Here is a 17081-nt window from a genome sequence, read left to right on the forward strand (position 1 = left end):
AGATGAGGCTGGTAACTGCTGTGGGACTTGGGAGGCGGTTGTTTGTCACACTGCTAACAAATGGGCTTTTGCAGGATTATCTTTATGGATGTATCAGACTTGTGTATGCCCACATTCTCCGCCAACATGTTGGAACCAGATTGTGAACAGTCGCTTCCTGTCGCACAGTATCTCATCCAGTAAGTCTGATCACATTAAGTTTGGGCTCAGTCTCTGGTCTAAAGCCCTGCTTGATTCGAAACAGGCATGTTTGGGCAAAGAAAAGAAACACACATGAATGCATGAACAATAAAAACACACTCCTCACCCGGTGCTGTTGAGGTAGTTTTGTCCCAGGCTGCAGCTCCTGGACACGGTGGAGGGGCTGAACCAGAAGGCCGGCCGGCAGTTCCCGTCGCCGCGGCGCTCGTATCCATAATCACTGTCGGACGACAAAGCACATCCACGTGGCACCTGATCAATATCAGCATGTTAAGAAACATATTGGCATTCAGAGTGTCCCGCCACGCTTTCTTGTCTTTCTCTGCATAGATGGTCTGGCACAAAGATGAACCGTTATTATGTATCGATTAAGGCCGCAGTTGACAGATGTGTTACAGCAGTGTGAAGCAGACTGCATGGAGTTTTTTGTTCTTCTTCTTTTTTCCCACCACACTCAGAGATGACTGACTCTCATTCACTCGCCTGCTCGCGTTTGCAATCAGAACGTGATTTACATCTAACAACGAGAGGTAAGCAAGTGTCCGTTCTGATAATGGTCACGACATTGATTTATCAATTACTCACCAAGCCAGAACCAATAACAAAAGCAAAAAGGCCGGCGGCTGAATGGGCCAGTTTGACTCTGTGATAATGACAGCGTGAACTTCTCATTAACAGGTTGTCAAGGAAGTGTGGTTGCTCAGGTGCATGTGGATTTAGAGGCAGGAGGTGAGGATGGTGATTTTGGGATGAAGCAGACGGGAGGCATAGCTTGAGAGAGTGTACAACGATGATAGAGCTTCTGTGTGGAATACAACAAAGCCCATCTCTGTCTTTGTTACCGATATGTTTTAGTTACTGGAGAACCTTTTCAAGAAAATCAAGAAAAACAACGACAAACGCTTTGGTAGAGCTAGGGGTCTTCCTCATTTCCCGACGTTTCCTTTCCACGCCTCCTTGCCTCCTCCACTGGAGGAGAGAGGAGCCGTGGCAACAAGCATTCAACAAATGAGACATCCTTTGCTCTGAGATTCATTTAAAAGTGACGCCAATTAAAAGTGATGTGTGTCACAACTGCATCATATATATGTGTTATATATTTTATTGTGTGAAGCTAAACGTTTGTGTGAAAAACACTAGACAAATAAATGACATCTGTCAACACTTTGCTTTCACTGTGAGGAGCTCTGGTTGGGGCACAAGTGGGACACAAGCATGACTCACCTGATTGAGAATCCAATGTCGACTTTCAGTACTTGACAGTTTCCAATACTGTGTGCTACATTATGGTCTGTATTCAAAAGGTATGGAGGGTTGACATCCAGCTTTGATTAGCCTTGTACATACAATAAGATGATGGATATTGCCTTTTTACAGAGCACCATTGTTCTCATGAGCATGTATTCTCCTGATCATGAGGCACCAAGAGTTACGTGAAAGATTTGAGGTTTTTTTCAGGTTTCAGGTATTTCTCTGCAGAGAGACAGCAGCAGAAATCAGACTAGTTACAGAAAGGAAATATAAGTAACTTTTACATGAGTTCAATGGGAAACGTTTGGCTCTGTACAAAAACTAACTGCGGTATGTTGGGATGGCTTTTTTCTTCTCCCCTGTCACTACAAGATTAAAAAATACAACCGTTTGGGATTTGCATACAAATTGAAACTTTTTACACCCACACACATCGTCTCAACAGAATTACAAGCACAGCGAGCTCACAGAAAGACAGGCATTATGAGCAAATCGTGCAAAACGATCCCAAATTGATCAGATTATTGGAAAACACACAGTAAATGGAGTACATTAATGAGACACATGAATAGCATATGCAATGGATTCCACTTAAATGGATGAACATTGACCTTGAGATGTGTTTGTCTAGAACTCCTCTCTTGTGAGCGCTGCATGCTTCCACTGACGCACCGCTAATGCTCTGATCATAGAACAATACTCTCCTTTCTTGACTGCTAAGGAATAACTCACGCACTTTACATATTTTCTCTGTCCTTCAGAGAATCTCTTTGCACAAAATGCAACCTCTATCTTATCATTTCATGTGTGTTGCTGTCAAATGAACCGGTTCATTGCTCTGTTTGAGCTCACATCTCTCTAAATATATATATATAAATAGATATATCTGCGCAGCGTGTTTTGTAATGAGTTATGACTAGATGAGTATCAAGACAAGAATGTGTCTGGAAGAACACGATGGTCTCAAAGAAGAGCTCAAAACATCCGCGTCCCTTTCTCATCTGTGTTTTGTTCGCCTGTTTTGCACTAAATCCAGCTGATAGAAGTTATGGGGTTGGAGTGATGGAAGTGAGTTGCTCGGGGCTAAATGTAGGGTGACTGGCTCAGTGGTAAGCAGTGTCGTCCTTCAATCAGAGGATCGGCGGTTCAAACCCCGGCTCTGCTAGCTCAAGTCGATGTGTTGGGCAAGACACCAAAATTGCTCCTGAATGTGTGAATGTTGGTTATTCCTGAAGGACAGGTAGCTCCACCCATCAGGGTGTGAATTATGTCCGTCAGGGACATTACATGCATAGAGTCTCTTCAAGATGGAAACGGGACAGCGGGTTGGGGTGGAAGGACTTGCAAATAACAATAAATAAATTTGGAAGAAGTCATAGACGTGTGTTTTGTTTACTTTTGTAAACACTGGAGCTTTTGACTGGGCACAGCGTTTAAATAAAAGACCTGTGGACGCGTACTGTCCAATAAACAAACAAACACATTATGTCAAAAAGAGGAATGAAACCACTCTTGGTTTGAAAGGAGTGATTGGACATGTGTGCAGTGTGTGAGAACAAACAAGGATGTTCATGAAGCTCTCTTCTGCAGACAATGGAGAGAGACATAATCCCCCTCGGCGACCACGGGGAAGGAGCTTTTGTGGAAAGGGCATGCATCATCTTACCATTCAAAATCATGAGCTCGACAAATGCAGGACTCGGCTGACAGGATTCTGGAGTAGTCCTTTCCCAGCATGCAGTAGTTCCCCGGCCTGCGCTTCATGTAAATCTGTTTTTGCCCCATCACACATGGCTCCCCCTGTTGGCACAACAACACCACACACACTGAGACTGTTGTTTCTTTTCATATGATGATGATGATGATGATGATGATGATGATATGTGTATGCTTCTCACCTGGTTGTGCAGGTGCCAGGTCTGATAGTCTTCCTCTGTGCATTTCCTGCTAAAAATGGACTTGTAGTCGATCTTGATGAGCTGCCATTCAGAACGATGGCTGAAGTGTCCGAAGAAGCTGCAGAAGTAAATGATACAGTTACTTTAAATCAATGAAATGATGACAATCTGTGCATTAAAGCAGATAATCTCAACCACTGGGCCCAGGCCACAATAAAGCACATGGTAATTCAAATGAACAATGTTCAGTTCCCACGCTGATCACAACACAGTCAGGTGGAGAAGGACGTGTTCCGGTAGTGATAACCTTCCCTCGGACACAGGTGGAGTGTTTTTTAAGCTAAACCGTGACAGTTAAAGCTCCAAGAAGTGTGGAGAGGAAATATGAACACATTTCATTTAGTTTCATAATGGCAGACAGCGGTGGTGGAGGTGAGTTTATATGATGAGATCTGGGAAGATACTCTCACTACAACACAGTCAGAGGGAACATGCACATAGACAGGGCTCTCAAGTGTCACGCATTGAGCGTGACTGTCACGCATTTCAGTTTTAAGTCACGCCCTCCTGCCACAGATCGTATTTCTCAAGCTGAAAAAAAACTCTTGGCTATTTAATGTGCCGCAGCGCACAAACATGACCTGGTCGCGCTGCCCTCACCATGGAGGAATCAAGCACGTCTCCCCCGAATCCCCTGGAGCTCTGCCGCGAGGTGCCACTCATCAGCCAATCAAAAAAAAGAGATGGGCTACACAAATAGCCAATCAGAAAAACGTATCTGTTGTATCTGGGTAAAATGTAATCCAGCAACCAATGAAAATAAAGCTAATAATAATATGGGGGGAGGGGGGCTGGTCTGTGGGCATACGGAGGGGGGAGGGGGGGGATATGTCACTCTTACCTGTCTTAAAAACTTGAGAGCCCTGCATAGATGAGGAAACAGGTTGGAAGTGGTTCCCAACCTGGGGGTGTGGACCCCTCGAGGGGTCCCACGGAAATTCTAAGGAGTCACAAAATGTTTAAAGGGACAAAAACTAAGAGAAAAATGTGTTTCTTTTTTCCTTTTCTTCCCTTTTGTGTTTTGAAACACTGGATACCTTCACCTCGGTCACAATGAACCTTAAGTTGGAGCGTCTTTATCTCCTGCACTGACGTGTCTACAGCAGGTGGAGGATAAACAAGACTTCAATATTGTTTGGGAAATGTTTTGCCAGCGGAAAAACAAACAAACACAACAACACATGTAGCTAGCCACTAGCTAGTCCGGTTGGTTGCTAGTTAGCCCAAAATACAATTGATTGACTACATTCATATCGTGTGATATCCAGCCAATCCAAAACCGAGGATTGCAACCAATGAGAGGTAGAGATACGATGGTGACTGGGTCCGCCCACTTACTGTCAAAAAGAAAATCTACTCGAGAGCGCGCAGGTTAAAGCTTCGCGAGCGACTTTAGCTCGCGGAGTGATCTAAAAGCGCTCGTCAAAGTAAAACACACGTGCGGATGTTTGATTTGTGCGCACGCGTGGAGCTCATTTGCACTCTCAGATTATGACATTATGACTTGCCTTCATAATTATAACTATAGCTCATTAAATCATGACTATTTCATTTTATTGAGAAACATTTCAGATTTGAAGTCATGTTTTTGGGCGCTTTATAGTTGTCATGACAGCACTCTCATTAAACAAGTGATCTCCTAATGAACAAACCCATGTGACCAGTGGCCTGTTATCCACAATGACCCACTACCTGCCCCTCAGCAGTGTGGCTTAATACAGACTAAATTCCACAGAGCCCTGGCTGCATGACTTCCTTAAAGTTCCTCATCCATCTCGCCCTTCTGCTGAGAACCAGAGCGCTGAACAGAATAGAAGAAAATACAATTCACCTTTCACTCAGCTCACAAAACACCTGGAAAGGACAAAGAAATCAACACATTTTACGTCCTTCTTCTTTTTTATTTATTTCTGGACTTACGTCATGATTTGGTTCTCAGCCCCGGCCTCCACCAAGACCCCATCCACGAAGAGAGGCACCGAGGAGAAGCTGTGCTGGGTCCACTGCCTCCCCTCGTCAAAGCTGACCCTGTGTGTGAGTCACAAGGCATTCCCATCACAAACCAGCAACAACGGAGACAGACTATTAGAGCCTGGTCACGGGGGGCGGATCAGGATGACTGGCTCGTCTCAACAGACGAGTCTCTGAGTCTCTGTGCAATTAGCTACTGTAGCTTTGGGTGTGTATCAAAAGGCTGAGCATTAAACGGATATCTAAGAGACAGACTGTCTGGGTATCAAAGCGAAGATGCAAGCAAAACGGCGTTAAGAGAATATGCCAAAAAGGAAAAGGGAAACGTCACAGGTCTGCCTGGTCTGCAGGGGGGTGAAGAAAACAAGACCAGAATAGAACTGTTTCATGTTCAACTACAAAACTGCAGAGGGAGAAAGAGACAGCAAGAGGAATACAAAAAAAATGGACGGCTTTCATCATCGGGACCCGGCTCTATTGATTCTGACAGCTTATCAACATCAGTGCTGAAGGGAGAACAACGAGGAGAACCTGAGTGTAACACGGGTGGAAACACTGCTGAGGCCTGTGCTTGGAAGAATGATCCCCCCCACACACACACACACACCTTGATTTCTGATTTGGCTAAAAGCACTGACACCAGAAACAGCGTTGACATGCACCCAGGATGAGACTCAGAAGGGGAGTGTTGAACTGGAGCGATCCGGTTCCATTGCTGCTGCACACAGCTTTGGAGCTGCACAGGATTCTTTCTATCTTTTTATTTATTTTATTTTTTCACTTCTCCTACCACTACACTTAAATTGGTTTGGAAGGAAGAAGAAGAAAAAAAGCCAGCAGGCTCCACTTCACTGGCTCTAAAACTAATTTCAGAATTGTTGCAAAAGCGAGTGGAGAACAGATCTGGTCTCCCTTGGATTAGCTGCACTGAGGCAGAGCGTAGGCACCGCGTTGGCAAGAGGAAGGCAATGTGTTAATGAAAACACTAAAGGGGGGAGCTGGCTGTTAATGATAAGTGGCTTGAAAAAAAAAAAAGAATCTCTCAAATTAGACCGGCTTTTTTCACAGTGGAAGTGCATCGCTAACTGGATCAAATGTCACATATAGTATAAACCAAGAGGGTGGAATGGGCCTAAAAATAGCTGGAGGAAATTGGAAAAGCAATTTAAGAGCGGAAGAGAGTCCAAAAAAGTTTTCTAAATGGACATACCACAAGTGTCTGGTTGGCACCGACGGCTGTTTGACGGCCACGATGGCCCCTCCTCGGTCCAGGAACCACACGTTGTGCTCCTCTTCAAAGATCTGAACACAGAGGCCCACAGGTTTTTCATTATAGCATTGCATGGCAAAATATGGCTGACATAAACACTTGCGCATTCCCTAAATAATAACTTTGCAACCGTAAAGGTTTCCCAACATGCTAAAGAGTTCATTCATCCGCCAAACGGAAACGTGACCGAGCTGTGGATGTGCGTGACTAATGGCCAGCCGCTGATCCCCAATTCCTTGTGTGGGGAAACTAGATTTGACACGGCTATTCATGTGATTTTCTTTTCTCCGATTATCCCCGCGTCCCCTGGGCTGCACGCACACGCTACATGAGCGTCAGTGTCCCGACCACAGGCGCCCTGGAGCATCCGGGACGACACCGGCGGCAGAAACAGCTGATCGCTCATGTGAGGTGAATGATGAGACCTTCATCCGTTTAGTTTAGCGCAACAACTCTTTTTTTTATGACTGAAGACAAAACACACTTTTTGGTGCAATTTAGGACATTTCACAGATTTTTAGAGCAACACTTCAAAAGAAAATGCATAACAGTATGTTAATGACTCTGTGGCTAATGGCTGTAAAGTAACCTACAAGCAGCCTCCCGACAGTCCTCATCCAGCAGGCCTCCCAAGGCCAGCCGTTAGCTGCCTGCATCATAGTATATGCAGCCTATCACTCTGAGGCATTAGCCTGTCACACAGAAGGAAAAGGGACATTCCACTGTGTGATATCCACACACTAATGGGAACTAGTCCGGGATGTGACTCTGAGCTCAGGCTAATAACAGCACCTCTGTTCAGCTCTTTACTGGATGTGGAAGATGTGCAATGTTAAACCACATCCTCAGGGCCTTTTTGAAATTTATTTTGAAATAAATCTGATCCAGTTACGGTGGCTACATGTTGACTTGTTATCGGAGGAAAAGCCCAGGTGATGCTGGTACCAGCATGCAGGACACCAGCACCCGGCTAAAGCCGCTCAATGGAATCCACTTGATCCACTGTATTTATGTGAGATCAGAAATGTGACAACAAAAGACTTTTTGTAAGCTGCTCATGGACTTTGACGGAGTGGAAAACACATGTACATATTTGCTACTATTGTTTTCACATTTATTATTGGAATTCCTCTATATTCATGTTTTGCAATACTTGCTTTTATGTTTTTATATCATTTCATGTCATGCAGCGAATCACCAAAGCACATTGCTTGTATGGAAACACGTAATTGGCAATAAACCATAATCCAATTTGAATCCTGATTCCGACTGACCCCGGTGGAAAGCTCACCTGTCTCCAGCTGTTGCCGGCGTCCGATGATATGAACATGCCGACGTTGTTGTAAGACAGCTCCGCTCCAATATTCCCTGCAGGGGGAAACGCCAACACAACACAACTGCAGGTCACAGAGGTGAAGCGCCGTGTGTTTTAAATATGTGCTGCCAATCACAAACAGCGCTTCTGGGATTAACCCAGTCCTCTGGCTCCGTTCCCAGTGCGGGCCTGTCGCCTTCCATCCGCGTGCAGAACTCAGAGAAGACCCGAGGTTAACTCCTACGGATGCCTGCATCAATTCAGGCAACATAATGCGAGACGCGGAGGAGGGCGGGTGCCTCCGAAGCTTCCTTCTTTCTTTCCTTACCCGGCGAGCGAGCGGCGAGTGGACCGACTTCATCCGCTGATCTGCTCCAGACTCTTGGCCGCGGCTCAGTGGACCGGCGTGTGTTTGATCTGGATGCTGTTTGTCATGTTGGTGAGATGATCTCTGCACCAGCTGACGTCTTAAAAGGCCGCAGTGGGCAAAGTGAAGCACGGTGCCAAAGCAAAGGCCCGGGCCAGCAACACATCAGACTCACAAAGACACACACTGTGTGCAAGCCTGCGTGTGTGTGTGTGTGTGTGTTAAGCATTCTCACACTCCGAAGACAAAACACACTCTCTCACTCACACTCACACACACACACAGCAAAAGGCTGACTTTCTTCCTGCTGAATGGGTGCCAATACGTCTATTTCATCTCAAGTCATCTCTCTTCTTTGCTTCAACTCGTTCAAATGTACACTTTGCCGACGCACAACACACACGGTGGCCTTTTCTTATTATCGGCTGGGCGACGCGACATCAGAGCAGGTGGACATGGGACAGGAGCTGGTAGCCGGCTGCAGGATCACAGTGCAGCTCATGAGATGAACATTTGGACATCCAAAGAAGAAAGTACAACAATCATCACCACAAAGCAGTCGCGACAGTGGAAATAAGAGACAAGTGGTTTGTTGTGAGTCTTTTCTCTTACCCGTGGCCACTATGATCCCTGGTGCAGAGTTCTTGGTGGAGATTGTTCCTGACAAGTAAGGGTTCTCGGACATCTGCAGTTGGAGATGAAGGGAACAGAAGGGCTGCAGAAGAAGAAGAAGAAGAAGAAGAAGAAGAAGAAGAAGAAGAAGAAGAATCATGAAAATACCCACTGTTAGTGTATCTGGAGCCCAACCACCCACCGGCTGTGGAAGAAGACGCCCCAGTCCCTTTGTTGTGGGCTGTCGAGATCAGAAGTCATGTGATTCAACCAGCCAATCAGATGTGGCTCCCTGTCCCTCGTCACAGAACTACCTTTGCAAAGGTGCACCATGTGTTTTAGCCGCAAGCCAATCAGAGCAGACTGGGCAGGGCTTGAGGCGCTAAAACAGTGTGTTTCCTGGTCGAGGGTGAATTCATGTATATTCAGAGAGTCTGAGAAAAAACATATTGTGTTTTTGAAATATTAAAACGTGTTCTTGAAGAAAGCCCAAAGCACAAGTATGAATCTAAAAATGAAAATGATTCCCGTTTTCAGTGAAATAGACTAGTTGGTTTATGTTTGAAAATAGTCGCATATTCATGTTTAAACTGTAATTTGCAAATGAAAAAAATGTGTCTAAATGGTGATACATGATTACATTTACAGAAAATATTAAATAAATCAATTTTGTTCTCGCTGTGAAATCGTGAATCATGAAATGCACAATAAGTTGTACATAATAGGGGCAGAACAAAATTGTAGCGCAAAAACAAACGCATCCCAAAACAAGCGTGATTCATTCATTAGTCTCCCAAACAGAGCCGACTGTGTCTTCATACTTTTGTGCTAATTGCGTTTAATCTGTCATTAATACAAAGAGGGGCGGAATTTGCATCGACTGAAGGCGAGTCCCCGGGGCGCGGACTCACCACAACACAATTACATTTGTTCACAGAGCAGAAAAAAAGGAAAAAGAAAAAGTGTGTGTCTCCTTTCATCTTTTGCAGCAGACAGCGTGTCACACTGGCGTGAGGACATCAAGGGCAGCGGGCTGAACGGGGTAATCAAAAGGAATCTATGGCGGTAATTAAGATGTCACATGAATGCACAATCACAGGGAACCTGTGAGCCACAACGCAGGGCCGCAGAACCAGCTCTCAAACAGCGCGGCGTCCCGCAACGTCTCCAACGGGAGGGAGGCTCTCTAATGAGCAGCGACACGCTGTCGACACACGCAGCGGATCCCGTCCGCCGTCGTTCATCATTTAGGGAACACACCATCGTGTGTTCAACGCTAATATGAGGTTTGCTTTGCAGTAAAAGGCAACGCTAAGCTCTCAGAGTTATATTCTAGTAGTCGGATTTGAAATCAGCTCGATTCTTCTTTGCAGTTTTTCACGACAGTAAGGGACTGACGAGGTATAAAGTGCATGGCCAGTTCAGTCCCACTTTCTAATAGCGCCGACTGCATAAATGGTTTGTATGTTTTTACTATGGGTGGATGTACATACAAGCCATGTATTAACATCTTTCTGTTTGCCAAGAAGGGAAACTGTCAATATGAATAGGGCGGGGCCTTATGGGGGAAATGAGAGGGAACCAACGCCGCCACCATTGTTAAGTTACTGCTTTGATAATTGGTTGTGGGAGGAGCCAGCCTGAGGGCTGCGTTCACGAGCCAGCACCCTGTGCTTCATTCTCTGGGCAGCAGACATAGTTTGGTCCTGATAGAGTTCATCAATGCCCTGCGTCTTCTTCCACATGGTCAGTGGGAGAAGAGAAGAATGATAATGAACTCAAGAGGTAACAGCTTGGATCCCGAACTGGTCCAATATGCCTGACGTTAATACTACTATGAAAAACATGTATTTGCATACAATAGTTCCCACTCAATCACTGAGTGCTGGTGTTCCAACAGTCTGCTGTGCAGCTGCTGTAGTCATGTGGAGACGCTTTGTGAAGCTACTGCTGGTGCTAAGACACCACTTCCTGCACGTTTATGATACATATGTTTTATTACGAAGGCTGTGAAACAATGCAACGCTGACCTGTCATTTGATCGATCACAGTATTTTATAAGTTGATCTAAAAAAAGAGATGGTGATTGCTGTTATAAAGCATTACGCGTATAAATGAGTGTGTAGCTGTGATCTTACAGTGCTACGAGCTGATTATGACGCTTCATGAGTATGTTTTAGCAAACGTTTCCCTGGAACACAAACAAGGAAAAGATGGAGACAACCAGACAGTCTAAAAATACTCTCCGCAAAATCCAAAAGCCAGAGTGCTGAAACTCAAATGTGTGTGTCGTCAAGTGTAAAGTGTGGAACCGCTCCACGGACACCGAACAGGAAGAGATGTTCTAGACAGCACCAGGGGAATGTTCTGAGTGGATGGGGAACCTTCTCTGCACTAGAATAGAATGAAGCTCATTTAGGTACAAAAAAGGACAATTTGGCATTCATGCTGGAGACTCACTTCCCTCTTGCTGGTGTTGAGAGAGAGGAGCTCATGTTCACTAATATTGGAAAGAACATATTGGACTTCCTCAATAAGGTGTTTTTCCCCTTTAAATTGATCTATCAACCAATAGAGATGTATTAGTTAAACCCTTTATGAATGCATACTTCTTACAATGTGGTACAGGAGAAGCCTGGACAGTGAATATGATGGTGTTGCTGGTATCTTACCAGTATGCAGTGGATGTCGTTTCCCTCCAGGTCGGAGGCAGGAGCCTGCAGGAGCCTCCACTCCCGGCCCTTGTTGTAGGTCATGTAGGTCTTGACCTGGTTGTCCTGCCTCTTGTTAGCAATCAGCATGCCTTTGATTCCCGCCACCTGACACACACACAGACAGACACACACAGACACACACACCAGGCTAAATGTCTTTACCCTCTTTAACACTTCCGGAACTCACGGTTCCGCGTTTTACAATGTTTATGTTTTGTATGTATTCATATCTTCGAGATAAAACGGCACAGAAATATGATTTCAATATTTCACTTCCTTGTCCTTTTGTCCGATAGATCCTACGTGGCTCTCACAGGAGCTCTCAGCCTGTGGAGTTTGTGTCGAGCTCCGCCTTTCACCGTGATTTGTCGATTCATGTGTCCGTCGACGTTTTGTGTGAAACTAACCAATGAACACTCAGGAAATCCTTAAGGACCCACCCAAAAAACAAACTTCATCACATCTTTACACTGCCTGAGGACAATGGTGCCTCATTATACAGAGAGCTGAGATTGTGCTGGGTATGTATCTCATATGCAAGTGCCTTTAAAAGGTGAATTTAATAAGTTGTGTAAAATCGAGAAAATGACCCCAGAGGGTAAACCAGCACAGTGTGTTTGACATGGAGCTCTCCCAGCACAGCTCCGTCCGTACCCAGAGCTCCCAGCAGAAAGGCTTTTGTGTATTGAGGTAGCGATCTTCGCCAAAAGAGCTCAGCTAAATGCAAATGTTGCTTATCCTTTCTCAGCAGCTGACTTGTCTGGGAGACAACGTCGCAGAGCCGGCTGCATTATTTTATTCTGTGCTGAGTGCTATCTGTAATTATATCCTTACACATCTCAGCAATCCTGACAGCGCAACATCACGGCCTGCTGACAAGCGGCACCTTGTCTCTTTCCTCAGTGAGTCGAATCGGCCCTGACACACACACACACACACACACACACACACACACACACACACACACATGCACACACACACACACACACACACACATGCACACACACACACCTACACACAGTAACACACACCTACACACAGTAACACACACCTACACACACACACACGCACACACACCTAAACACACACAGAAACACACACACACAGAAACACACACCTCCACACACCTAAACACACACACACACACACACACACAGAAACACACACCTACACACACACACACACACACACACGCACACACACACACACACACACACACACACACACACACACACACACTCTCTCTTCCGAACTCCTCCTTAGTGTCTTTCAGCTTTTAGACTTACCCCTCAACTAAACCAAAGCGTGCTCTGTGAGTCACTCCAAGCGGTTGCCATGGCGAGGGGCTGCGTCCCCTCCCTGAAGGAAGCGTGTCTGTATAAGTGGCACTAATAGGCAGCTCATTTGACATTGTCATAGAAACATGGCACTCTGGATGGACGCGGCTAACGAGGGTCCTCACATCCTCGTCCAACCCAACCTGTCAATTATTTACTGCACCCCCTCGATCACACACACACACACACACACACACACACACACACACACACACACATCTGCACACAAACAGGAGAGCGCCGCGTCCCCACCGCCACACATTGCTCTCCATCCATCACCGCCGCCGCCCACACTACCTTCTTGACGACCGAGTGAAGGACGCGCCATAGATCTCTATTCTGCAGCGGGGGTTACTCTCGGCGATGCAGGGAGGAAGACTTCTACTTTCCCCGGTGTGTTCTGGGCGCCTTGGTGCAGTGTTAGAAAGTAATCCTGCCATTTGCTGAATACTTTGCGAGTGGCGGTGGAAAGAAGGGAGGACATTGTGCCCACAGCGTGTCATCGGCGACAGAAAGTTCCAATAATCTCTGCTGCCCTCAGAGAAGCACGAGTCAGATCTCTGACCACACAAGGAAGCAGTGCAACGGCTTCCATGTTTCATTTCTAATGTTCTAACCTTCCACACGGCCCGTTTTAATGCAGAGGACAACACTTCTGGAACTCTGTTCAGATCGACTCCCAGCATGCATCTCTCTCTCTGCTGCAACTGTTAACAGCACTGGACCCTGATGACTCAATCATATCATCAGCAGGGAGTTCTTAAATAACACAGAAGGGGGTTGACTTGATTGGTCATCACTTCCTGCACATGACACTTCTATAGATACCTCACATACCCATATGTATATATATATATATATATATATATATATATATATATATATATATTTATATATATATATATATATATATATATATTGAATTGAATTCACTGTATCTGTTAATCAGTGAACCTTTCAAATTTCTGTTCATTTTCAATTCAACTATTCTCCTGTCAGTTAGTTTCATGTGTTTACACTGCTTGGTTTCAGAAGGGAAAGTGTGCCGATACCTTTCAGAATGCATTATTTAGCCCTTTAGCTCTTTTTTTTACTCCTAGCCATCCGCTTGAGCGTCTGGAATTATAATTTAGTTGCCATATTTTGTTCTTCTTTGGGATGATTTGTTTCCCTCTTCTATTCAATTCAATTCAGTTTATTTTATATAGCCCAACATCACAAATACAAGTTTGCCTCGGAGGGCTTTACAATCTGTACACATGACATCCGTATCCCGGGACCTCACATCGGATCAGGAGCACCGATGGCTGTCAGGGGCTCCAGAAGCTTTTGTATTTTGTGTTCAACACTGATCACAAGTTCCTGAAGGCCTAGCGGACATCTTGAAGCTATGCAGTCTTTAATGATAGAAAACCAATTTAAAGAGCCGGAACCAGAGCCGTGTTTGGGATTTCTGTCTGATTAATGATGCACCCCATTGATTAATTACAATAATTGATATATATATTGTATAGTATAGAATGTATTATCTGTTTCAGCTCCACATTGTTCTTACAGCTGCATTAATGTGTTGTTGAAAAGAAAGCAAAGACAAAACAAAGACCATGAAATTGTTCTTTTTTGCTGCCCACACTGACAAAGAGTTTTCCCATCGCACAAACAAAGCAACATTAGCTGTGTTTGTGTTGTGTTTGTGTCCACGTGACAAAATATAACAAACAATATTCACTCTGCTTTTAGTTTTGTTTTAATCTCAATCGATTCCTGAAGGAAACATCCGGATCTCCTCGTTGTTCACCAGCCAGTCACCGGGTTTGTGTGTGTGTGTGTGTGTGTGTGTGTGTGTGTGTGTGTGTGTGTGTGTGTGTGTGTGTGTGCTGTTCAGTGATGAGCCGCAGCATCAAACCAACACAATGAGCTCAATGATGCCAAACGAGGCTGGAAAGGTCCGTAAAGCTGGAGGGAACCATGGTGATATTGGTCAATAAAGGGACACCATGCATATTACACATGGTCATTTGATCCATTGCTGATAGTGACATATTGATTGATCCAGCTTTAAACTTGTATCCTGTCGAGTGCCACTGCATGCCTCACTTTACGAGCTCGGGGGGATTTTAAGCACATCAAAGTGCTCCATCCACCGGCTTGGTGCTGCTGTGATGATGAGCAGCTTTTTCTTTAGAGAGTTGCTGATTTTCATGAAACGGTCACATGAGAGGAAAAACAGGCCCACGTGTCCATTTCAAAATGTCCAATAGATTTAAAACATGGCTGCCAATTTGAAAAGGCTGCTACTCAGTGAAGTGGAGAACCGTTAGTGAACAGCAGTGAATCGCAGTTATTTAACATGAAGCAATTTAGCATTCTGCAATAGATTACATGGCTCATTTGTTGACTCACAGCATTTAAGACTGCTGGCAGAAAAATACAAATAAAACGCCAACATAAAGGTCTCGCTTCATCATAAGTATCAGCATCCAGATCATTCAAAACTCTTCAGTGACTACCCCTCCATGTAGTCAATCATTCATAGCTGTTTATAGCAGAAACATCCTTGTGCTTTTTGATGCAGGCCAATCAGAGTGATGACTGCAGGGCGAGCCACCTGCTAAAGCACCGCTCAGATTGAAGGGGAATTTAGCGAGTGATGCCGAGCCCCGATGTACACAGATTACCCGTTTGCACAACAAAGGATCGTGATTACGGAATGTGTCCTCAACCGATCTGACTGACAATGAAATAATTCCTCTAATTTAGGAGATGATTGTTAATTGTCTGCGTGGAAATAGCATCATTTATTTCAGAGAGGAGAGGAGAGGCCCTCTGGGAGGAGACGTGGCGTCTAAGTGGAAGAACTAAACAACTTCCACACACTTGGACCGTCTCCCCTCTGGTCTGACTGGAACTGTGTCTTCTCTCTGGAACATTAGGTCTGTGAGGCGCAGTTTGTCAGGGTCCAACAGCAATAAATGGGATGAGTTCCACAGCCTATATCTCACCCGGTGTAATGGGTCGGATTCATCAGAGACAGCAGGGTGTCACCTATCTCTTGTTTAGGTTTTGATCAAGAGTGGAGCTGTGACCGTGTGACAAATGTAATTAAAGCGCCGCATCTTTTGGCGCTGCACGGTGAAATGCCTTTACTGCCGCATGTTGAGGGGGCACACACACACACACACACACACTGCGCATGGGGAGGTAATGGCATTGTTAATTACCACACTGCTGCCACTGCTGCTGGCCAATATCTCACTTCCTTCACTCTCTCAGCCGCACCTGTCAGTGTAGGAGTGATAAACTGGCTGCACCAGGGAGCAGAGGAGGAGGGGAATCGACTACCCTGCTAGGAATGCTAATGCAAACACATACAGTGCTAGCCAGTAAGCTAACAAGGTCATTAAAACTCCACAGGTGCCTGGCAGTGAGCCCCATTAGGTATAATCTTAATACTGCATATGTCTGCTGTCAGGAAGACGGAAGACGACAGGCTGGAATGCACACGTGCAAATAAGACACGATTATGTAACACAAACTCTACAGAAGAAAAACGTACAGTGAGTGATTAACCCGTGGCTTCAACATGTTTATGTGAAGAGCCGGTACACTACCTCGAGAGACAACGTTAGCCGCTAACTAGTGGACCAAGTGGAGCGTTGAGCAACCCAAGTTAAAAAAAAAAGAAACTCCAAATGTTCCTGTCTTATATTGAATAATAATTACAGAGAAGCAGTTGTCGGCAATGACCATCTTCATCAAGTTCTGCTCACACAGGCAGTGTGCTGTTAAAGGTCCTCCAACAATGCTCCTGAGATATTGGAGCTGTATGGCAGAAAACTTGTTTCTTCATATTTGGACCATTTTGTTTCATAAATGAATGTCCTTCTGTTGGTTTTACAAATATTTCACCAATAAAAAGTAGTAAAAAGAGCATGTGACTAAAATCTGGATACTGTCAGCTGATCCTCAAACTGATGGTGAAGCCTCATATCTCCACCGCTTGTCGCTCACAGCGGAGCTGAAGATAAATCCTAATGAGGCAATTTCCTTTGACTTCCTATAATGGCCCTCTTCCCCACAGTTTC

General features: G+C 45.1%; 1 protein-coding gene across 1 annotated transcript in view; it reads right to left on the reverse strand.

The window, feature by feature from the left end:
• Nucleotides 1–17081, reverse strand: part of sorcs3a (sortilin related VPS10 domain containing receptor 3a) — a gene marked incomplete at both ends in the record, with an annotated part of 213984 nt that overhangs the window by 35780 nt on the left and 161123 nt on the right. Inside the window, 8 exons of the mRNA XM_079219624.1 lie at nucleotides 308–421; nucleotides 3119–3252; nucleotides 3351–3468; nucleotides 5331–5438; nucleotides 6592–6683; nucleotides 7943–8019; nucleotides 8946–9048; nucleotides 11618–11764. Of these exons, the coding sequence (XP_079075750.1) occupies nucleotides 308–421; nucleotides 3119–3252; nucleotides 3351–3468; nucleotides 5331–5438; nucleotides 6592–6683; nucleotides 7943–8019; nucleotides 8946–9048; nucleotides 11618–11764 (893 nt within the window). The remainder of the gene's footprint in view (nucleotides 1–307; nucleotides 422–3118; nucleotides 3253–3350; nucleotides 3469–5330; nucleotides 5439–6591; nucleotides 6684–7942; nucleotides 8020–8945; nucleotides 9049–11617; nucleotides 11765–17081) is intronic.

This window comes from Taurulus bubalis, assembly GCF_910589615.1.
Source record: "Taurulus bubalis genome assembly, chromosome: 6".
Taxonomy (NCBI): Eukaryota; Metazoa; Chordata; class Actinopteri; order Perciformes; family Cottidae; genus Taurulus; species Taurulus bubalis.